This window comes from Harpia harpyja, chromosome 17 (assembly GCF_026419915.1).
Source record: "Harpia harpyja isolate bHarHar1 chromosome 17, bHarHar1 primary haplotype, whole genome shotgun sequence".
Taxonomy (NCBI): domain Eukaryota; kingdom Metazoa; phylum Chordata; class Aves; order Accipitriformes; family Accipitridae; genus Harpia; species Harpia harpyja.
In genome coordinates this window covers 10,825,262-10,849,719 of record NC_068956.1, presented here as the reverse complement: position 1 = coordinate 10,849,719, position 24,458 = coordinate 10,825,262, and the positions used below count along the sequence as shown (strand labels likewise).

Below are 24,458 nucleotides of genomic sequence, written 5' to 3'. Positions count from 1 at the left end.
TTCCCTATGTCTAGCTTTGGACATTAAACAGAGGCAAGAATTTTACATCATTTAGTTTTTAATGTTCTCCAAACTAGTCTTCCTCGTAAAATGCTCTGCTCCATCTCACTGTAACAGTTAGCCTTACTGAACTGTCGTGCTACTTCTGCTGCCACAAATATTTCCCTGAGATTGTGTCAAAATCTATTGGGAAAGGTGGAAAAGAAGAAGAGCTCCTCTACAAGCAGGGAATATAGAAATAGAAAATTAAATAGGAAACTGGCTAAAGTAAGGGACTCATCTATTCTAGGACAAAAACTTAGGTATTCTTGAGGGAAGAGAGACTTCTAATGTTGACTTGATATTTTGCCTTTCCATAGCTTAAAATTCTGTTTCAAGAATGTTGACAAAGGGTATTTGTGCACTGGCTGGCAGGCTTGGTTGAAACGCTGCTCTGAGTCCTACATGTTTTAATGGGGTACCGTGCTGCAGGCAGCATCCCTCCTCCCCAGCAGCACGAAGCATGCTCCTGGCTGTGTCATGGCAGGGCGGTCAAAGAGCTCTGGAAGCAACATCTCCCCTTCTTCCTACATTGCAGCTGGGCTAGCCATGCTTCAGTCCAGCCCAGCTGGGGTAGCTTGGGCTGTGGAGTTGAACATATGTGATGAAGGAGAAGTAAATGGGGTATCCCTGAATGCAACCCCCCGAGCAGCCCGAGTATCATGCCTAGCACAATGACAGCTCTTTTCTGGGGCAGTGCTTCCACACCTGAGAATTCCCACTTGAATTTGTCCCAGCTGCCAGTGCCACGATGCTGGAGGATAGAGATTCCCGTGGCAGGAGGCAAATCTGTCCTGCTGCACTGCGGAGCAGGCTGCTGCTTTACACTCCTGTCCCTTGTACCCCTGCTAAGCAGCTAATCCAGGACAGCTGGATTGTCCCCTGAAATTGTCTCAGTCGATGGAGCTCACTGTCTAGATGGCTACATGATGTGATGATGCCTTTTGCATCACTTGAGGATGTGGATTTAATTAGGTAACTGCCTTAGAGTACACACACCAGCTAAGCAACTCTTGGCAAGAGAGCTCTGCAGTGTGACTAGGGGTGCCTATGGAGGAATTGCCATGTAATAATGAAATGAATTTGAAGAGTCCAAAAAAGTAGCATTTTCTGCAATCCTGTGCACAGAGAGGCAATGAAACACTACATTCCTTGCAGAACTGGTATGTCTTATCTTGTTCCCTCCTTTGAAAGTAGGAGAAAAATCAAGAAATAGTCAACACAGCTGGGCTTTTCTTTTTGTTTACTTGGAAAACTTGTTTTAACCATCAACTTTAGCAAATTTTGGCAGTTACAAACCTGTACACTTTTTTTTTGTTGTTGTTTTGTTTTTATAGCAAAAGAACACAAGACAATACTGCCAACAGCAATTATGAAGGAACAATTAATTTTCGGATGAAGGACTATACCCACTCAATGTGATAAACCTTCCCTTTTGCATAAGGTTGAATTTGTTGTCATTGGAGAAATGACATCTCTTAATACCTACTTGAAATGGCATAAAAATCATATCTCTATATTTTTGTGCAAAACACATTCATTTAAAAAAAGTCAATAAAAAACATCTTCTTAAAAACAGAAAAAAGTTAAACAAAAAGAGCTGAACCCAAAGGAAAGTTACAGTACATTTTGAAATGATTAAAAAGTTTTCAAATCTAAAACTTTTTTGTTTTTTGCTGTTACCTTAAAAGTTTAAACCAACTTTGATGACTCTTTAGAATTATATCAAACAAACGAACAAACAAAAAAAATTAAAGCAACCTGATTGGCATCAAATATCTACAAAAGCCTGGTAATTTGAAACCATTATATACATTATTTTATAAACTTCTTTTTAAACACCAAAACATACATCTTTTACAAACCAGCCTGCTTGCGACAGGTAAAATTTACAAGACAATCTTTTCTGATACAGTGCTTTAAAGAGAACTGCTTTCACTCCTAAACATCTTTGTCACCTCCTGAAAAGCGGCAGTATGGGCTCATTGCATTGTTAAATAATAGCGATTCAGGTATTCCTATGACAGAAGAATGCTACAGTTCTGAGGGCTCCAATCTCTTTCCATAATACAGTTCAAGTGCACTCTTAACACTGGTAAAGATTACTTATGGCCTTTGTGTAATACAACATATTTGCAATTATTGCTTTTCATTATTACATAAAGAAATGAATTTAATTTCATTTCCTCCCCATCCACCCATCCCTTGGATGATGCAGCTAATTTACTAACTGAATGGCCCTTCTGATAATGGAGATGTTAAATGTCATGTTTATGAAACACAGGCTAAAAGCCATGGATAATGGGCAATAGCCTAAATTTCTAAGGCTCAAACCACAGTTTGGTGTATTGAGAGGAATAGAGATGCAAACAGGCAAAAAGCACAGTTTTACTGCATGGTAAATGATGGTAAACCATCAGAGAATGAACCTGAAGATGTAGCGCTCTCGTTGGAAACCTATGAAATGTCCATTATTACTCAGTGAATAGCTCCAAAAAATACCAACAAAGCACAGATGTACTTTCACTACTTGTTTTAAATAGCTGGTTTTCTCCACTATTAAGGATGCTTCTTTTCAAATGAAGCTTAGCAGAACTGGATCAGAGCACCTTCAACCCTTTCTTCCATGACTGCAATTATTATCGGCTATAAGGATACACTATAGCATCCATTTAGCTTTTTCAAGCAGAAGCTCAATGAGGAGTAAAGCTGTGTTCTTAACCATTTGTCCTGTCCAGCCCACATTTCTCTTTACAATGGAATTTATAATGAGCCAAGAGCAACATTTTTTATGTCATATTCTCAAAGTTTACCACCTGCCTGGCTCACGGAGACAACAGGCTGCTGTGTCCCCATTCATCAACACTTCAGTGGCATGCATTTTTTCACTTTGCTGCACCCACTTGGAGTTTCTGACTGGAGAGGGTACCAATACATCAAGGCTAGCACTACTTCAGACTACACTAGAGAATTTAGAGAATAGGAGAAAAAAAAATTGGAGGACCAAAATTTAACTTGTCTATGGGACACGTAGAGAGGGAGAGCCCGCTTGAGAGATGGAGCACACAACTTTCTGACTTCAGGAAAACAGTGCCAGTGACAAGCCTTTGACTCCTTCCAGCCTTTTACTGCAACTATAGGTTAAAGAAACCCATGGAATAATTCAGGACCAAAGACATCACTGAGCCTTAGGAAAATAGCTTGATTGACTGGAAATCACAGTTCTGTAATGAATCTCTGCATTGCAACATCCTCCTGGTTGCCTCCATATGCTGGGTCCTATAGGAAGGCAACTTTACAGTGGTCTTCTAGTGGGGCTGTCCATTTGGCCCCATTGGAGGGATGTGATTCTGCAGCTCCTTGGTGCCACCTTTGGCCCTTTGCCCTGCTATAAGATACTGGCTCAGGACAGCAATCATATCCAGTATCTCTGGTTCTGTGGGGGTTTTTTGCCCTTTTTTTTTTTTTTTTTAGGATGTTTATAATACAAAGGCAAAATAATTAACATATTTAAGAAAGGTACATAAGCCTAATTTTTCCTTTTGCACAAGGCCACTTAATGTGGTATTGGCAGCATAAATTATGTTGTCAGTCACTTTAAGGCTCTTTCCGTTGCCAGAGTTATCAAAAAGGCTGTCAATGTGCATGACATTCTCAACCTGATCAAAACGCAGAGATCAAGCACCCTTTTACTCAGAATCATACACCCCTGGCAAAGTCAGTGATTTCTGATACAAGCATATATTTGCATTTTAACAAGTTGCTTATTTCTTTTGTTGTTTCTTTACAAATGCAAAGACTGTCTTGATCCTAAGAGTTATAATCCACTGATACTCAAAAGTACTTTATTAAGTCTATGAAACCTTTCCTACAGATGATTCCAAAAGAAAATACCGTGTAGTGGAGCCATCTACAGGAACGTGAATTGAAATACAGACACACAGGATTAGCAGAGATGTGAGGGGAAGCTCTGACAGAACCAGGGACCTGGCAATGACAGCAGCAGCAATATAAAAATCATCATGTGGCAGAAAAAGAAATATCTATTGGATGGAATAATACAAACACTAATTCTTACATTAGGTTATGAATGTGGTGTTAACTTCCAGGTTAGAAGATTATAGCTTGTCCATGTAGAGCAGTAATTAAAAAGAAAATAAAATGGTTTGGATTAACAAAAGTGATGTTAATATGAAAATCTTACTCCCTAAGAGGTATTTCACCTTGAGATCTGCATTTGGGTCTTATCATTATCAAAAAGAGCCAGAACAAAACATAAAGGCCACAGAAGTACCAATATTCACAGAGGGGCATCTGTTTGAAGATGGATTAGGCCTATTCGATTTGGAGGGGAGGAGATACTGAGGTATAGAAATCATGAGTGGGACAGAGAAGGTTGAAAGGGTGATCCTTGGCACCTTCCCAACAGCACTTTAATAAGTAGGCGTTCAGTGAAATGAAATGGCAACAACATCAAAACAGAAAAAGTACTATACATTGTATTTATGCATATTTTACTAGTAAAACTCACTACCAACAAGATATTACTGAGGCAACAAGCTTGGTAAGAAACATTGATCTTTTTTTTTTTTTTTTTTTTTTTTTTTGTATGGCAACTGCTAGGCTCCCATCATATTCTCCCTCGCGACACTTTTGATATGTCCCAGTAAAGTTTTGGTTTTGGTGTCTCAGGCTTACTCAAGAATTTTCACTACAGGAAACAGATGACAAGTACACTTCATAACTAGGTGGGGGCTCAAAAAGAACTAATTACATAATGGAGGAAAATGTCTCACACCAAAACTAGGTAGGAGCAAACCTCATGTAAACTGCAGCCCGATGCTAAGAGAGCATTACAATCTCAGAAAGTCATACCAACTTTAAAAGTGCAGCTAAATTTGCAGCTATGTTTTTCAAACTCAGATGTTCCTACTCTTGAAGAGACATCAATATAATTGCATCTGCTTTCCTGCAACATAGACTTCATGAACAATGCAAGTCATCCTCTAACTGTGCCTCTAGGCTTGCCAAACCATTTCATGGCTTATTGGCAAATCCCTCAGTTCCTTGCAATCGCAATACAAATTTCCATTGTTTTTTCTTGAAAACACAGGGATAGTAGCAGGGAAAAAGGATTGAAACATACCATGAGCACATTCAGAATATATCACTGTTACAGAAGCATGTTTACTTTGAGAAGACAAAGTGACATTCATAAATTCGATGGACAGGAACTATTTGCAGACAAGTACTTGATAATACTTGTATGTGCAGTACATTCTTTCTAGAAGTTCACTCAATTTATTCATGTACCTGTATAATGAGCTGTTTTCTAGTGAAGAATTGCTGCACAATCCCAAAGAAAATATCTACACCAATCTTTTACAGCTATATGAGCTATTGGAGGGAAGCAGCAACATATTGTACCTACGCCAAGAATTTTAGAAATCCTGTTTTATTAAAAGTGTTACAAGCTGCAATTATTTAAATTACATTCTATGAAGAATTTCTTTGTGTTGGTGGCAATTTCTGAGTAAACACTTCCTGCATGTCAAGAAATGGCCCACAATTTAATTTTGGGTGAAACTCAAGTCAGTCAAGAACATGCCCTGGAATACAACTGCTGAAACTATCCAGTTAAGATGTTTGACCAAAAGACAGGACATGGAAAGCAGCAGAGGAAACCTGTGAATGAATCTGTTCATCTATAACAACAATTTATGTACTCAATAGCTTTTCAGAATGACTGAATTATGCCATGGAAGGAATGGATGAAACCCCAGCAGTAATGCAGACTGCAGACTCACATTCATTCTATAAGGTATACAGATGCTGTAAAATGCAGTGGTAAAAACATTTTCATAGCACTGAGCAACAGGTATGTATATTCTGCTTTAATACATTGACTGAAAATCCCATATTTCCATATTGCACTTAGCTGCTCAGGCCAAGTCAGTGTGAAAGGCCATTTACTCCAATCAGGCTGAGAGAAGCATAAAAGCATACAGATGCCGTGGTTTTCCTCATCCCACAACAATATTCTGAAGTCTGCCAACAACCTTTGGAAGTCCTCAAATCCTATGAAATCACATATCCAGCGGAAAATCTAAGGCCAGATCTTTGGCCGCAGCCCATCCGTGCAGTTCCACCGACTGAGTCAGTTTACAGCAGCTGAGAACTCATCCCGTAAACTCTACGGATGGATATTTGCCAAATGACATTACGGTAACGATTTGAGGTTACAGCAGCGTTATATGCAACTTAATTGCAACTAATTTTACTGCAATAATCGTAGCGTGATGACTGCTGTTAAAGAGGTGATTGCCCAAGCAAGGAATTTCAAAAAAACCAGCAGCGCTTTGTAGATAGTTAGCTTTCCCAAAGTCTCCAGATACATGTTCACATTGCATACAGAAGTCAAGGGAGGCTGTGCAGCTGGGGCAAAACTGGGCCACTACTGAGCCAAACTTTGACATTTCTAGAAGTCCTCACAGCTGAAGTTATGCACACGCACCTGACATCAGGTTTTAAAAAATGGCAACCAAAGCAGGCCAATTTGGAGTAAATATACACTGTATAGATGTTGCTCTATATGCACACAAAGTAGAATGAAATGCTATGTAACAAACAAAAGCATAGATAAATATTTATGGGCAATTGACTGGTCACTTGTTTTTGATAGGTCAATTTGTAAATGCTGTTTTTTCAGCCATCTGACGTGTTGTACACAGCAGCCTCAGCGATCAATTGCTTTCACTCTTTCACTGACATAAAACTTCATGCAACAGTACATCTTGGAATGATCCATACCAGTTCCTTAATACTGTGGGGACACCATAACACTGTAACACTTTTAATAATACAATACAAAAAAAAAAAAAAGAAAAATCAAACTTTGGGGAAGAGAAAGAAATTATTTAGCAATTATTGTTTCCCCCTGGCTCAAAAGCTGAGTTTTACTCTTGGTAATAAATAGAAGGTACATACTCTCCAGATTGTCTGTAACAATTTTGTGATGTATAATACTTAGCACAATTGGTCTCTTCGTGTCTGCACATACAGTATCATTTCTGAACAAGTTAATAATGGGTTATACTGTATTTTTGCCTTGCCCAATATATATAGATACACCTTCAGCAAAATTTCTTCTCAATATTTATACTATTAATTTGACCAAATGACAAAAAAAAAAAAAAAAGAGAGAAGAAGAGGAGGAAGAAGAAGAAGAAGAAGAAGAAGGAGCTTCCTTTACACTTGTGTCTGATGCTGGGTCTCCACAAATGGAATGTGAACATTTTCTAGGTTGAGTTCCTCCACGCTTTCATAGTCACTCATGGCTACTTCGGAGTCATCAAAGCCGCAGCTGGCTGAGACGTCAGAGGAGGAGGCATCTAGAGAGTTGTGCAAGGATAAGGGCATCTTACCTGCAGTAACGTTTTCTGTGTTCTGGCTTGGGCCAACAGCAAAAGTACTAAATTCGTTCCCAGTCTGAGACCCCGTGGTGTCCGTCTCATTGGGGAACTGGTGAGGAGGGAGGTATTGGCTAGGGTGGAAGTGCGGCCGTCGCCTGCAATCGGGGCTGAGCGTACTTGCCATTGAGACCGGCTGCGAGGGCGGGAGGGTTTCATATTGGTCCGGATAATCCTCTGGAAGAGGAGGCGGTAACTGGTCCTGGCTTAAAAACTCCTCTTCATGAGGGGGAGGGTAGTCGCTGTCAATGTCGTAGCCACCAAGGTAGTAATCTGTTTCCAGCTCTCTGGTACTGCCGTGATGAGCCGAGCCTCCATCTGCCGTCTCAAAATTGGGCACTTCCTCAATGTCAGACAAGCGAGCACTTGGCATCCAGTCAGAGGTATCCCAATGATACGCTGCAGCGGGAAAGAGAACCACAGTGCTCCGTTAGGATGGGGCCGCTAAGGAGAACGAAGCGTCCTGCATGCACTCGCCTCTGAGTCCTCACAGCACGTTCGCATCGCAGCATGCGCCACAGGCCATCGACACAGGTCAGCCATGCTCTGACCGGAGGGGCAGGGGAGGAGAACGAAATTGTACTATGATGCTAATGCAAACAGGCAAAGATACAAAACACGGCCACTCTCGGGCATTTCGCCTTTTAGAGTGCTACTAGGCTGTGTTAGAAACTATGAGTCCAAGAAATCAAAATGACAAAAATCTCTGAATTCATGTTTTTCACCGTTATTTGAAAAAATCTATAAATGAAGTCAGCATGCTTATGGTATCACATCTAGTCTCCCCTTCCACCTCCAATGACTTCATTTCAAGAAAGAACGTGTGCAAGCAAATAATCTGATTGACTGAAAACTGGATCCTGAAATAAAGGTGGCTGGCCATTCTCATGCAGCATTTGAACCCAACAGAATTCAAACAAAAGAAGACACGCAAAGCAGTTCAAGAAAAAAACAGATCAAATCAGTGCCCTGCCCACCCCAGCCCAGTCCAACAGGCAGAAAGGTCTCAGAAAAAATCACCTCTGTTGTAGTTCTGTCCTTGATCCATAACAGACACTGTCAGACACAAAGTGAAAAGTAAAAACTGGTAACTTGGAGCTTGTTACCAGCACAGTATTATACGTGAAAATACAAAACTCTGCATGCATATTTCTAAAGTAGAGCTGCCTCCGTGTCATTTTAATAGGATTTTTAATTGTTCTTTATTTTAGCATACAAGATAAGCTTGCCCAGTCAAATGAAGACATACATAAAGAAATGATTATGTCACGTGTATTATATTCCTTTTCTATCATATCTTAATTATTTACCCTCACTGAACAGATACGGAATTACATTAGAGCTGGAATTCTTAATACAAAAAGGGCTATCCACCATTTCTACGGTTTATAATTGCAAAGTACATTTCTCTCTCACTTGTTCACTTTGAAACAGAAAAATAAGAATCTACCATTCTCAGGGCCGGTTCAAACAAATCTGGGCCCACCTGGGCTCAGATACCATGGTGATGGGCACGGTATAAGAACCTGAATAGAATAGAATACAAAGCCATTTAATGGGGCCGTCAGCTACAATGCCCCACAACCCCATACCCCCCCTCCCACCTGCACTGCCATGCTAGCTGGTGGGGACGGAGGCATTCCAGTATGGAGAGGGTGCAGGGGTGGGGGAGAGAGCAAGGAAAGAGGTTTTATGTGAGACGAGGGCGGGGAATAAGCTGCAGCATTTTCTAGATGAGATGCTCTTGTTCAGCCACGTGTTATCGGGCTTCATGCAAGAAGTCACTGGGCAAGGTCTCTCGACTGCATTGCTGGAGGAGGTCTGGCCAGATAAATAGACCTTTATGGCATTACAGTGCTTAACCTCTGGGGCTCAGCCACAGACGAGGGCAGAGAAGACTGTTCTCCAGGCCTCCATCTACTAGAGACCACTCTTGCCCTCGCTTATCACCACATAGCGCATGTGGTGATAGTGATTTCTTCATTAGCCAGACAGTAGCTTTCTACCTGCTCTGCGTTAGCCTGGGGTGAGGAGGGTTGGGGCTACTGCAGGTTTAGCAGCAGTGTCTGAACCGGCCCTAACCACTCTTCTCCTTCTTCACTTCTCTCTTTTTTGTAAAGCAGATTTTGTTGTCTTTTGGTCAGTGTAATGACATTGCACCCGAGATGCGTCAGGTCCCTCCGAGCTGTGTGGTTTCAGGATCCAGGAGAACCTCACCGATTTGCTGACCTGCACAACCCTTGGCAGCTCCCTGGGGAAGGAGCCCCCTCCTCCCGCGGCTCCGCGGCAGCGATCCTGCCCGCCAGGCACCAGGAGCTCCGGTGCGGCTAACTGTTCGCTGCTTTCACCAGCTCCACAGCAGAGCATGCAAGGTTCATAAGTCTCAGATAAGGAACTGGGAAGTGGGAAAAGCATTTTCAGTGACAGTCTCTTGAAACTGATGCCAGACTGGCTTTTTCTGACCTGTAAAGCATGACGGGGAGCCAATGTGTTTGCTTAAGCTTTCCTTTAGGAAGGCAAGGCCATTTACAGTGGCTATGGTTTCTTTTCAAGGTTATTTTCTTATTTTTTGAGCGGGACTTTCTTTTTGAATTAACTTTGGCTAGTTCATTTTATTTGATAGCGAGAAGAATGGCACTCTTACACTTCAGGAAATCAGTAAATATACTATAGACAAATACTCAAGTGCCATCACTAGCAAGGAGTAAAAGTGCTTTTCAAAATTACCGTGACACTGGCTGAAGAAAAAAATCAGTCTTTTCACAAAAATAATTTACTTGATCATCTTTAAGCATTATGCAGACTGGATTAGCCGAAGTCTGCAAAACCTGGCTTAAATTTGCTAAAGACATATGAAATTTTGGACTTGTGGATAACACGAGTTGATGTTGAGTTGACATTTTCCCAAGCATAAGGTAAATGTTGCACAAATAAATAAAAGTAATGTTTATCTATCATACATCACGTTTCCCCAGTACTTTACGGAAGAAGAAAAAAGTGATATTCCTGTTTTACAGGTAGGGAAACCAGTTCACTTGTAACATGACATGCTTGAGGTTACCCAGGAGGTCAGTGGCAGAGCTGAGTCTTGGGTCCTTGGACCCATATTCAATGGGCACATCAACCCCAGGAGAAAGGCAGTGGCAGGCCGGCTGCCTTGCTACGTGGCATCCATGGAGTTGTGTCTACACATCTTCTGTTTGACAGTGTTACCCGGGAGAAACCAGCCACCTGCCTACCACCACTTTGCTCCTCTCCATGTGGTCCCTCTGGAGTGCATAACCCAGCTCTACTGCAGCCTGGGATACTTTACAGCCTTCCTGCGTCGTCTTCTGTTTCCCAGTGTCTGCAGCCAGGATAATCTCAATGATCTGGCTCCATTGCCAACCTAATCCTTTTCTCCGAAGGCAATGGGAATAAGCAAGCAAAAACATTGACTTGAACAGAAGAGGATGAAGGCCTTGACACCTTTTCTACCACCTCCAATTACCCACAGATATTTCGTGGTACATCCCTCTGGTGTTTTCGTGTTTGCTGGTGAACATGCTGATCTGCAAAACCCAATCCCTGCCACAAGTTTGCCGGTCAGTGCAGATTAGTGAGGTTCTGCTGGAATGTTTCACAATGAAAACAGGAAGCATTGTTGCATAACAAGAAAGAAAAAAATTTAAATACCTTCATTTTCTATAGTGTCAACTACATTGTTGACAAGCTGTATGACAGTCACTATGGAAGCTTGCAGGGGAGGGAAAGCAGAAAATAAAGGGAGGGGAAGGACAGCTTCAGGTTAGTATTTAAAACACACATCATATGTTACCACAATAAATTCTCTCAAACAGACAGAACTGACATTGAAAAAAAAAAAAAAAGGCTGCAGACCAATGCATGATTTATGCAGTGGGTTGCAGGACATTTCATTTCAGATAATCCCATACACTGTTTCAGACTGGTGATAAATTCCAAACCAGCATTTCCAGAAAGGCATATGGGATGATATGTATCACCTCATAAATTCAAGCAGACTGGCCAGCTGATTCAATTAACCAAAGCAGTATCTTGTCCACCTGACACTAATTTCTAATTCATTCTTGCTTAAAGGTCTCTAGAGACGGTGCCACGTGCTCTAAGGGATCATTATCTTTTAGACCATCACACCACCTGAAACGGTGTTAAGCTCAATCTATTTCCTAAGAGGAATGTTTTACTTATTTACTGTTTGTGCTGTGCCATGTAATACCTCTGGGATATTAAGCAGTACTGCTGTAATTAGGAGGACACATCCAAGTAGGTTTGGTTCAAATTTTGATCTGTGTTTGACAGAATATTTTCACAAATGCTTTGTGTGTTCTCTGCAGGTGTTTTACCAAAACATACTTTTCCCTTGAAATAAGTAATACAGACCGTGCAATTGTTTAACATGGAGTCCAACAGGCCTATAATGTGTGGTCCTCTAGATGATCTGCATTTTGGACTAACACACCCCCCTGCCTTTGAGGACCTGAAATAAAACCCACTAGAACCAGAGGGAAAGCTCCGGTTCAGTGGGTACTGCATCCATCCCTTTTCCTTTGTCTTATAATTAGGAGAAAACTGATTGCTTTGGAGCAGGCTAAGAAGGGGACCAGAAAAGTTGGGCAAGACATACTTTTTTGTTTCACACAGCCAATAGACTTAGAGGTCACAAGGAACATGTTAACCGTAATAGTGCCATTCAAATATATGTTGAATATTTTGATGTTTTTGTTAAATTTTGGGCATGTGATCAAGGATTTCATCCAATTTCCTCAGTCCTTATGAAGGCTTGGCAAAAAGATAAACCATAGAACTGTGTTCTATGTCTGTGTTGAGCATGTTTATGCCATCAACAGTGTTGGTCACTCTACAAGGGAGACTTGTATTGGCTAAGGCATAACGTTATGGAAAAATAAGTGACTCCATGTAATTAGCTGCTGCACGGCTGCGAAAAGGGGTGGAGGGCAGCTGTTACTGTAGGAGGAGAACAACCGAGAGTGAAAAACAGAAGGTCAAAAATCAGGGCCAGCACAGTCTTCATCATAACTAAGGGTTGGCTCTGGTGGGAGCTGAGCAGAGCATGTTCACGGAAGGGAGGGAAACTTTTACCCCAGGCAGCTCAGCACAAGGCAATCCCCAAATACAGCATTGCTCAGCGGTAAAAATTGCTGTCATCAACAGCAGTTCCTTGGACTTCCCAGCACAACCATCCACTGGCCTGCAGTGAAACAGTAACCTAAAAATACACTTTTGTCTTGCCCTACCCCCCATTCAAAATAGGTTACCATGGAAACCTGTAACTTGCCTTTGAAGTGACTTCCCAAAATATTATTGCTGGAAGTGGGCAACTTTTATTTTTTTACATTTGTGGCTAATAAAAATTTTTGCTTTTTGATCACAAAAGATACCGGTAACTACTCTCAGCAAGGCTAGGGGACCTGAGCAATTTAAATGCAGTAGAATTAAGGTGGAAAAGATAAAAGTAGGTTCAAAATCACACCCCAAGAGTTTGCATGGTGAGACAACCCCTATTGGACGCAGCAAGAGAAGGCTCCAAGCACCATGGAAAGGGTGAGTGGAGGCTGCCTGTACCTGATACAAACTGAACAGCGTAGGGCTGTTCACGCCTTCGGTGGGATGCGTCCCAGTGCTTCTCTGGCGCCAAACAAATTTCCCCAGTCGGGAGCGATTAACCAGTTTCACAGGAGAGTGTCGGCACAGTCATTCGTAGAGCAGCGTGACACAAGCCTGTTCCCACTGCTAGCCACGTGAGCACGCGGCAGCGTCGGTCTCAGCTTTGGAGGAAGGAGTGTGGAGAAGGAGCAGCCTGTCCTGTCTCCCCAAAGAGCGTGGATGCTCAATTGCATTTGGTGTCATTTCACTGACAACCTTTTACCCTTTGCAGGGATGTGAAGTACAAAGAATTAAAATGACAGGAAGGGGGAGGATCTATGGCTTCAAGAGGGATATCCATCAGCCCCTATGAACATATATATGAGCGTATATATGCTTACTTGTGCCTGTATTTATATATTAAGCTCTTGCACTGCAAACCCTCCCTGCTGCTGCAAAAAAACCAGAGCATGCAGTCTTGCATTGACCTCTGCAAAGCAACTCAGATGATTTAAGTTTCTTCCCTAATTCTCCCCAAAGATATGGATTTGTTTAGACCCTCAACTAGAATTGTTATCTCTGAAGGCCATATTTTAAATACAGCTTTCACAAAAAAATGAGCGGCACAGAAGGTCCAATCCAGCTTCAGTGGGTACTGTGTCACTGATTTAAATGTGGGCAGGATCAGATGCTTGAAAAGCCTAATTAGAATCTGGGAGATATAAAAAGTAACCACATACCATAAATGAGTACCTGAATAATTATTCTAAAGGTAATTACTATATAAATATATATTATTGAAATAATACTAATTCTAATCATTCCGGAAAACACTAAAGGGTGTTTTTTGGGGGGTGCAGGGGCAGAAAAGCACTCAGAAGCTTGACAAAAATACTCATGATGCTTCAGCCACAGCTGAACCAAAAGGAACTGCAAGTGCACTTCTCTTTAAGTGCTTTTTCCAACATTTAGGAGTACCTAGGGAAGAGCTGCATGACATGACTGAGGAACTGAGTCTCCAGACAGTTCATTAACTGGCGGCTGAGGAAACTAAGTGCTATTTCTTTGTGCTAATCTTTTTCTGTGTATCTGAATGAGGCTTCCCTGACATCCATCATCCCTCCCCAGCAGAACATCTTGCCTTTTCTAAGACCGACCACTCAACATACATGGGCCATAGGAACAAAGGTTTGCTCTGACTTTGTAGGCCTCTTTCAGGCTGTATATGGCTCTGCCCATGTCACCCACTGAGATAATGATGTAGGACATGACAGCGGGCAACGAACATGCACCGAGCAAAGATTTAATGGTGCTTTATTGTTCGCTGAGCTGTGAGTGCCAGGGAGAGGCCAAGCCACCAGGGACTGGCTCATCTGCTCATTGCTGCTGCTGCTGAGCACCAGCAGAGTTTTGCTGGGGCCATGAATGAGACCTGGCAAACGGCACAGAAATTCCCTTTAATTTGACTGATGAAACATGAAAGTCATCCTCTTCCAAGAGGGAAAATGATAGAAATCCTACAGTTTCCCTTGCAACCTATTAGTCAACTTATGTCTTGGCAACATGACTCTGCTGTATCACACCTCTAATTCACTGTAAAGCTTGGTACTGATACACCAGCTCCAAGCATCAAGATTTTAATTATGTTCCTATAATTTAACAAATGGACACAAAGTGAGGGTTTGAACCCAGGACTTTCTGACTTCTAGCATCACTAAAGGGCTTTCTAGATGTCACCTAAATGTTTTTAATAATATTAGAAAGAGAGTTAAATAGCTTTGTCTCCAGCATAATAAAGATGAAACCGTTTCTTACCATTATCATCACCGGAATCAGACTGGAAGGAGCTGAGGGATTGTACTTCGGAGTTGCTGCCTTTATTACTTCCTGCAAAACAGGTCACTTCTTCAGCGTCATCAACCCCTTTACCTTCATTGACAGCAAAAACAAAGCAAAATGGTACTCTCTAGGTATGCACATTTGTCTATTTATACCACGGAGCCATTTAAATCCTGCCAACAAGTAACCTTCTATTATTTTTGTCAGAATAAAATAATTTCCTTCAGACAGAGGAAATGACCTATTGGTCAAGGAAGCAGCTGACAAAGATACCTAGACTTTTGAAGCGTTTGAAGCCTGCAGAGTCTTTCAAGTGGCTGACACCACTGTAATCAAGGAAGAAACATCTGTATTCAGTATTGCCTTTTTAGATGACATGTAGTCTCAGCAGCAAGAAAATGATGACTGAAAAAATGTGGTATAAACATCTTATACAGGAGATTACAGTTACATTTATCTTTACTGTTCATTTCTTAATTTGAGAGCCTCATTAAAGGCTCATTCAATGTTCAATAAATATATTGTGCATCTTTTTATTCACATCAGTGGCCCTCGGATCAGATTTTAATGGCTGCACCACTGACATATAATAGATTATGCTTCAATTTATATTACTTTTCATCAGGGACATAGTCTTGACAACTCTTCTACAGTTTAGAAATGTAACTGCAGCCTACGGTATAAATTCTCGTGTAATTAAACACACATGAATAAACACATTCAACTACACATTATATGAGTGATAATAAGGAACACAAAAAGTTATCCTCCATAGTAAGCACTGAGATAGATACCTGAGCTAATTACAAATGAACAAGCCCAGGTGCTGCAAACACGTAAATACAGCTTTCCGCCTGCTAGCTGTAGATATTTCTGCCCAGCATGAGGCACCTCCATACAGTAAGGGCTGATTTGCTCCTGCTGAGCAGCAGGGTATGTAGTAGATGGAGCGAGTGCTGCAGTAATGAAGCTGCACTGCTTCCCACTCCTTGACAGCTGAGGTCCGACTCATGGCATGGACTCATGCTGTGCAGAAATTCATACAGATACCAGCAGCGTCTGTGGCAGAAACACCCAGGAGAATACAGAACAGAGCACGTGTGGGGACTGGCATGCTGATGCTTTCAATCAGCAAAACTATATTTAATGTTTAAAATGGTCAACCACAACACAACTGTGAAATACAGTCCAAAGAAATGAAAATTAATTCCTGGTTTTTTACTAGAAGACCTTAGCCAACGTGCTGCCTTAGATGTAAATGAGCAGGTCAGGGCACAGGTATGAGGCAGTGCCCGATTCCTCTCTCTTTTCCTCAATTCCTATTGCCTAGAACTACAGGACTATGAGGGTTTCTGGATCATGGAGTTTTATGTGACAGTTTTGGTTAAGGCTGTGTTGCAGTGGGGTTGAAGATGCATTAGGAAAAACTAGTAAAAAGAGAAAACATCATAAAAAACCCCTGTATGCTAAAGCAAACATCTCCCAGTCCATACGACATGTTCTGATTTGCAAGGATAGACAACACTGGGCCGCAACCGTGTCCCAGCAAACTGGTGTTTTCTGCTATGACTGAAGAGATGATGTTTGCTGCATCTCCAGCAACTTGTTCAGGAATGGAGGGAGCACTGTGTTATCAGGTGAGAAACCATCAGAGCACAAATAGGGCAAGCGTGGGGATCAGAAATTTTGTGATCACTCTGATACTGAATGCAGATGGGAATGCAGTGTTCTGAAAAGGTGATCCTATAAGTAGTGCATGATTTTCTGCTTAATTTCATAGACACTGGAAGTAGAGAATATTAATTCATTTGTCCCCGTTGCAAAACAGGATTGCTTCTTCCAGAAAGTTTAACTCCCCCAGGAGACAAATTGCCCAAACCTAGCAGAGTTTATATTTGAGAATTCTTCCCCAAATTATTTTTTTCCAATGGAAAGATAATTGCATTGTATCACTTGAAGAACTAATGCTCAGAGCACTTACTCATATGTGCTTTCTGAACAAGTGAAATAAATGCGTTTAGTCATACTTAATGCATAGAAGTAGAGGTCTTGTACGCCTAGTTTAATGATAACCTTTCAAAATTAAACCAAATCACTTCTTGGAGAAATATAACAATTTTAAGTGTATGAGGTTGGAGCATTAAAGGTACCTGTGCCACTGTACCTGCTGCACCCTGAAGGCAACCCCTACCTCTGGCAGGGAAGAGCGAGACCGGCATGCAGCAGCACTTACTTTCCGTCCCAGCATCCCACGTGCTCTTCCTGATGGAGTCGCAGTCGGAGCGGCAGGGAGACATGGCGGGCAAGTTTGGAGCTACGCTGCACACCACCACCCCCCGCCTGGCTGTCAGTATTCGAGGGGACTCGGGATGAAACGTTGTCATCTCCTGGTGCTCCACACCAAGCCCATCCACTATCTTGTCCAGGTTATTCCGTGAGTCACTCTGGAAGCACGGGGTATAGGCCATCGGCCTCACCGGGACCTGCGGAGGCCCAACCTCTTGGTAGATGTTTCTGCCGTCTCCGCTGCTCCTGATGTTCTTGAACTGGATGCCGTTGCTCTTGTTGAGCAGGGCGGCAGTAGCTGGATCCTGTACGAGTGTGATGTTGTTGCGGGAATAGTTCTTCCTGAAAACTTTCTTGCGGAAGATGATAAAGAGGATGATCAGCACAAATATGACAAACAGGACCACGGCTATTCCTATCAGTTCCTCCTTGCCGACGTATGAATGCCCAGCTTGAATATTGGGGACCACCACGGGGCGAAGACCACAGTATTGCCCCACATAGCCAGGGGTGCAGTTACACAGAAATGAACCAAATATGTTGACACAGGAGCCACCATTTTCACATTCTTCTCTTTCGCACTCATTGATGTCTTCTTCACACCTGAAAAGAAGAAAAGGAGAGTTTGGAGTTTGGAGAACACCTAGCAAACAGCCCAGCTTGTACATGATGACTTATCTTGTCAAAGTGGTACCATTACAGTTAACACCTTGCTGGTGCTTGGCAAATGATCATATTGTTATCACATTATTTAATAGTATTTATTTTTTTCTACAGGTATTTCATGGCTTTTTAAGACAATAAAATAGAAACATCAAGAAAGAAATAAGAGTTTAAAGCCTCTGATAGGAAAAGGCTCCTTGACCCTAATGAGGCTCACTCAATGTAATAGACAATCTCAGCCTTTTTATATTGTTTTTGGACCATCCCATGGGATTCAATACAAAATATTAGGAGGATTCAAGGAGAAAACAGTTGAGAAAAAATATAGTAAAAAAAAGCAGAGTACTTATTTAAGAGAAAAGGAGGTTATACTGACTGTAAAATTATTTAGGGCTGGAGATAAAATGAGCAAATATTAGAGAAGTGAGGAAAAAAAAGAACAGGAACCTTAAAGAGAGGAGAACTGGAAAGACGAACAGGCAATCAAGAAAAAGGCAGAACAAAAAATACAAACAGTAGACAAACTAGATGAGAAAAAAAACATGTTGAGGGGCAGGTCAGGGGATTTTCTGTTTTTATACCAAGTATATGATCAAGGCTGGGACTTTAAAAAATGAATGCAATAAATTAGGCTTTATGTCCAGGCTAAGATGACTAAATAATTGATCCATTTAAAAAAAAAAAAGATTACATAGCAGCTTCCACAGGCTTTATGGGATTGCTCAAAAAGCCTCTAACACTTAGGTGCACATATCTCAGTGAAAACTGTCTGGAGATAACATCCTGAAATAATAATTTAGGATACTAATAATTAGGCCAAGTTCAGAAAAGCATTTCTGAATGCAGGCCTAATGGATTTCTCAGCTGTCATTAGCTTATACTTGAAATAAGCACTAATTTTTTGGCTTATTTTTTGCTAAGTGAATCATAGCTTTTGAGTACAAAATGCCTGATCAAATAACCCGCCATCACTGAATTGAAAAGCTCCCATTGCCCACCTGGGGAGGGTCACTTACGTTACTCCCGTCAGGCCATTTTTGCAGTTGCAGATGAAAGCGTTGCCGATGGGATCGCATGAGCCTCCATTCCGGCAGGGATTTGGGAAGCAGGCTGTGATCTCCGACTCACAATTCCTTCCCGTAAACTGGGAGAGGCAATTGCACTGGTAGCCTGGGAGGTGAGGGACACAGAGAAATAAATCAGAAGCCTAACACTGTATCTGTCTAGAAGCAAGGGGATCCATTTGGCTTCTTTACTCCAAAAAATATATTGTACTGTGGGAGAAAGGGGACGTTTATAGTTGTTCTGGTATGTCTGTGTGGTCCACACTAATTCCAGACAAGAGTTTGTTTATCTGGGATGTCTGGGCAATTGGAGCTCATATCTACAACCAGGGACCAGAGGAATAGCTGCAGCCCAGACCATCCTGATTGTCATGATTCAGACAAGAATAAATGTTGTCCATGAACAACTTCAGTCACCAGAAATATTCTAGATCAAGGATGCACCTCCCAATATTTTTGAAAATACAGACCACGTTTGCTGATAGTGGCAGCCCACGCTCCTTTAGGGGCTTCATTGAAGCACAAATTCATGAGCTGAGAGCTTTTCCACACCTGCCTTTTAAAAGGATGACACAGTAGGGATGTGACAGTAATAAAACACTTGGTAGTGATATTTACCACTTTCATAAAGAGCATCATCTAGGCATGAACTATACACTTCATAATACCAGCTGAACTGGGCAACACCAGCTCTAATCAGAGCTGATTATGTGCAGTGTGTGCTATTAAGAGACTGATTAATCAGTGGCTGCAATACATCAAACGTAAGTCCACTCAAGTGGAGGGGGACCCTGTAGGGGATCAAAGTCCTACTTCCATGTTACTTGCCAACAGCGGAGCAACATCATGGGTTTTTTAAACTCATCAGTTCACTCTGCCAAGTATCAAATGACAAATCTCTTATTATTTTTCCCTCTCTTTGTGATTTCGTATGGCACGATGCCATTAATAAAAACTTTATTTAAGGTCACAAAGACATCCAGTGAAGCAGTATGTCTCTTTATGTTATGTTGTGAACTGGATATTGAAATCCAAGTGCTTTTACACTTCAAAAGAGCAAGGAACATGTCGGATGTGAAAGCCATGAAATGGCTAAGGCAGTCCCTGGGATGGAAAGGATCCCAGATTAGAGATGTTGAACTAGCAAAATTTTCCTGGACATCTGTAAAACACTCTGGCTGGTATTTTAAAAAACTGCTTACATAATCTAAATGCCCCAAACAGATGTGTAGGCAAGGTTCAAGCTCCAGTTATGGGGTTCACATACTTACTGAATATAGCATATTAAGCAACTGGAACAAGGACCTTTCCTGCCATTAATACTGCTGGGGGTAGAGCTGAAATGGTTGAATGCAACTCAGTTCAGTGTCAAAGTTATTGGAGAACAAACTGATGTAGCTGAAATATCATCCCTCTGTGGTGAGCTTTCTAAACATATTTTTAAAAACTTTTTATATCTATACACCTGACACCCCTCCCCCCCCCCCCCCAAACCCAAACGTATTTTAAAAGCCACTGCTCTAGGAAACAAGGCAGGAGTTTCCAGCACAGTTACAAGGAAAAGAATTTCATGGAAACAACATGGAAAAGGCCAGTGGAGGCATAAGGCAAAAGCAATTCTGCATTAAGGCTCCCCCATCTTTTATGTCCTATCCGGTTCAATTCGCCTTGTTCAGTTACTCTAATTGAATTCTTTCATGAGGACAGGCTTTAGAGAACAAACTTGGAACCAGACTTGCTGGCGTATTCAGTCAAGAGTCCAATCCTATTTAATTGAAGATAAATGAAAGAGATACTTAAATATCATGCTGTTTCATCGTCCTGCTATAAGAAGGGAGATAGAAGCACTGCTGTTTTCAAGGTTGCAGAGTTAAGAAGAGAAATGATTTGACTTTGGGGATTCCTAGAAAGTGTATTTGGTCAGCACCAGCAAGATGGGATTATTTTTTTGTATCTTATACATATCTCATTCAGACAATGCAAACAATTTTCTGGACCTGTAGAGATCTGGGTCTCAAGAATTACAAAACTGCGACTGCGCCAGGCATTGCATTTTGATGCCATCTGTATGAAAGATTTATTGTTAGTTGGCAAAGTACCTGATCTAGAAATACTGTAGGTAGAAATCACAGCATGAATAAATAAGGCTGTTTCAGTGCTTCATTTTATGACTGAACAGTGACATCTATAGTTCAAAAATTTGCAGTAATGTTTTTTTATATATATATATATATGTCTCAATGAGTTTAACTGAAATGAAAATGTTCAATTCAAATATAAAATATTTTATTCATAAACAAATCTGTTGCCTTATATAATAGCAGAATAGGTATGTTCTATTTGCTAACTGATATTTTAAACCTACATAGCTTTAAAGTGACTTTAAAAACCAACTTTCTGTACCTAAGTTATTAGTTGCCAATCACTTGTAAGATACAGCTTTTGAGTCACTTTCTTTTCATGTCTTCTGATTGTTTCAACTGATTAAGTTCTGGGTTCTCAGTCTGTAACATATTCTGTTACATTTCTTCACTGCAGAAAAACTTAAGAAATATTGCTTTGGTAAAAAAAAAATCTTTTAACCACTAAGTATAAAAGGAACATGGATTTATTAATTATTATTGTTGCTTATTGTTTATATTAAAGATGCACTAACTTCAATTAACATTTTATACTAAGAGGAGATTAAACTGAATGCTCCAGATGGTTCAGAGCTCTGTTGGGCAATGTATGAACAAGACCAAAATGAAAAGTGTGCTTCTGAAAGCCTACATTTTTGACTGAATTTGATTTAATGATGGTGGAACACAGATATTAGAAGACTGAAGTATTCAGTATAGATTCTAAGTCTAGGGATCAAAGTTAGAAATAAAAAAGGCAATAAAACAAGACAGTATTAAATGACAATATTTATCACTGACTTTTCCTCCTGTTGGAAGCACTGCCATACACCTGCCAACTCTGAGCCACTGGCAAAAGACACAGAACTTTCCCATGACACACATGCTCAGAGCTGCAGAGCATTCACCCGGGAGGTCTCCAACACAGCAAAGCATATGTCAAAATTCATGGAGTAGGGATGTGAAGAGCTGATACGATGGCTCAGTACACAGCATCTACTGACTTGGCCAGCAGACCTGGCAGACCTTTACGCCTCTCCAAACCTCTCAGCAGGGGCTGTAATTTTGCCCACTACAGCACATTGTAGCCGCATGGCCATGGACAAAGTGCAATCGTAAAGAAAACCCTTTTGGTCAGGAGTGCATCCTAGGTCTAACAAAGAGTTTTTAATTACACTTTTAATTTAATATCCAGGTAATGGGAAGGGATGCCATCCAGAGGGACCTTGACAGGCTTGAGAGGTAGGCCCATGCAAACTTCATGAAGATCAACAAGGCCAAGTGCAAGGTCCTGCACGTGGATTGGGCAATCCCAAGCACAAATACAGGCTGGGCGATGAGTGGTTTGAGAGCTGCCCTGCGGAGAAGGATTTGAGGGTGTTGGTTGACAAGAAGCTCAACATGACCCGGCAAAGTGCGCGTGCAGGCCAGAAAGCCAGCCGTATCCTGGGCTGCATCAAAAGAAGTGTGATCAGCAGTTCGAGAGAGGTGATTTTCCCCCTCTACTCTGCTCTCGTGAGATCCCACCTTCAGGACTGCGGTCAGCTCTGGGGCTCCCAACATAAGAAGGACATGGACCTGTTGGAGCGAGGCCAGAGGAGGGCCACGAAGATGATCAGGGGGCTGGAGCACCTCTCCTATGGGGACAGGCTGAGAGAGTTGGGGGTTGGTCAGTCTGGAGTAGAGAAGGCTCCAGGGGGACCTTATAGCAGCCTGCCAGTACTTAAAGGGGGCCTACAGGAAAGATGGGGAGGGACTTCTTTTTACAAGGGCATGTAGTGATAGGACAAGGGGTAATGGCTTTAAACTGAAAGAAGATAGATTTAGATTAGATGCAAGGAAGAAGTTCTTCACTGTGAGGGTGGTGAGGCACTGGAACAGGTTGCCCAGAGAGGCTGTGGCTGCCCCATCCCTGGCAGTGTTCAAGGCCAGGTTGGATGGGGCTTTGAGCAACCGGGTCTAGTGGAAGGTGTCCCTGCCCATGGCGGGGGGGTTGGAACTAGGTGATCTTTAAGGCCCCTTCCAACCCAACCCATTCTATGATTCTAAGGTTTAGGATCACGTTAGCTGCACTCCTGGTGCATGTCTTCCAGCTCAGCACCGTCCAGAAGGAAGCCTGGTTCTGCCCTCCAAGACCTCACCTCTCCACAGTGGGAACCAAAGCATAGTGAGAGGGGATGATCAGAAGACTCACGTCAACGCTCATTCGTGATCTAAAACATTATGTAGACATAGCCCTCTCCTGCTTACACATAGTCTTGGGCTTTCTGGTTGTCTTATAAGGCTTCTCTCATGCTCCTCCACTAATCTGAGTCCCCTCTATGTAGCTGAGTCTCACCTTCTCACTTTGACTCCAACAGCTTCTCTTCCTGCCTTGTTGCCATGTCCCTATCCAGAGGAAAAGGGATTTTTCAGCGCAGACCTTACCAAAGAGCAACATGCTGTAAGAGAGGATGCTACACAGGCTTCCTGCCTATGCCTATGTGTGCTTGGCACTTAATAAGCAGAGACAGTGGCAAAAGGCAGGCATGGTGCCATCAGCAGATGGGATGCCGTTATGCAGCGAACGTCTCTGTTGGTAGCATTCCCAGCCTGAGCATCTGAATGTCTGTCTATCCTCAGGTTTACTTGACTTTATTAAAGAGGATGCTCCGAACTGCTGCCAATTCTTTTTTTGAACATGTGTATGCTCCTGTTTCTATCTATCACATGCAAGAGTAGCTGGCTTTTATCTGTTACGTGCTTTGGCTTTTGCATTTGATCTCCCCATGTAGTTTCTTTCCCTGCTGTGCAGCTAGACCTGACAAACTCAATGTCCAGAAACAGGCAGGCCCTTGGCCCTGCTCACATAGTGTTTCATGGCAAGTTAACTGATGAGAAGAACTGAAAGTGAAGAGGATCTCTCCCAGCATTTGTATTTTGGCATGTTTATAGACATACCAGGCCACCTTCAAGAACTGTGTGTTCTTCAGCCATACCTATTCCTGCCACTTCAGATTTAACTTATCTGTCTTCAAACAGACAATTGCCTCTTGCCAGTAGTTGGTATGAAAATGAACCTCAGTCGTTGTTAAACCAGTGCTTTCTATGAAAGGATTGGCATGTATGTGCTTTGAAAGTGGGAATTTAAACCCAGATGTCTAAAAGCATAGCCATAAAAAAGATTAAACCCCCCCACATTTCTAAAAAGGTTTTAAAAATTAACTGATGTGCATTTGGTATGCTCACATTACAGCATGCCGGCTTGTTTGTGTGTGTGAAAAAGCGAGATCAACATAAGTAAGACCAGGTCAGTTCACGACTATGGTATTAATACACCCATTTTTCCCTGATGTCATTCTTAGGAACTACCT

At 41.8% G+C, this 24,458-nt stretch overlaps 1 protein-coding gene across 7 annotated transcripts in view; it reads right to left on the bottom strand.

Moving 5' to 3' along the window:
- Positions 1-1,265: 1,265 nt before the first annotated feature.
- The window catches only part of FAT3 (FAT atypical cadherin 3), a 422,176-nt gene continuing 398,983 nt past the window's right edge, over positions 1,266-24,458 (bottom strand). For 2 of the 7 annotated variants that reach the window (XM_052812647.1, XM_052812650.1), the window contains 6 exons: positions 18,938-19,091; positions 17,206-17,861; positions 14,949-15,062; positions 11,184-11,243; positions 8,529-8,564; positions 1,266-7,907 (listed from right to left, as the gene is read on the bottom strand). In XM_052812647.1, coding sequence (XP_052668607.1) covers positions 7,288-7,907; positions 8,529-8,564; positions 11,184-11,243; positions 14,949-15,062; positions 17,206-17,861; positions 18,938-19,091 — 1,640 coding nt within the window. In that variant the 3' untranslated portion in view covers positions 1,266-7,287. Of the gene's footprint in view, positions 7,908-8,528; positions 8,565-8,958; positions 9,035-11,183; positions 11,244-14,948; positions 15,063-17,205; positions 17,862-18,937; positions 19,092-24,458 lie in introns of all 7 variants that reach the window. The other 5 variants (XM_052812651.1, XM_052812653.1, XM_052812654.1 and 2 more) reach the window with 4 other exon arrangements.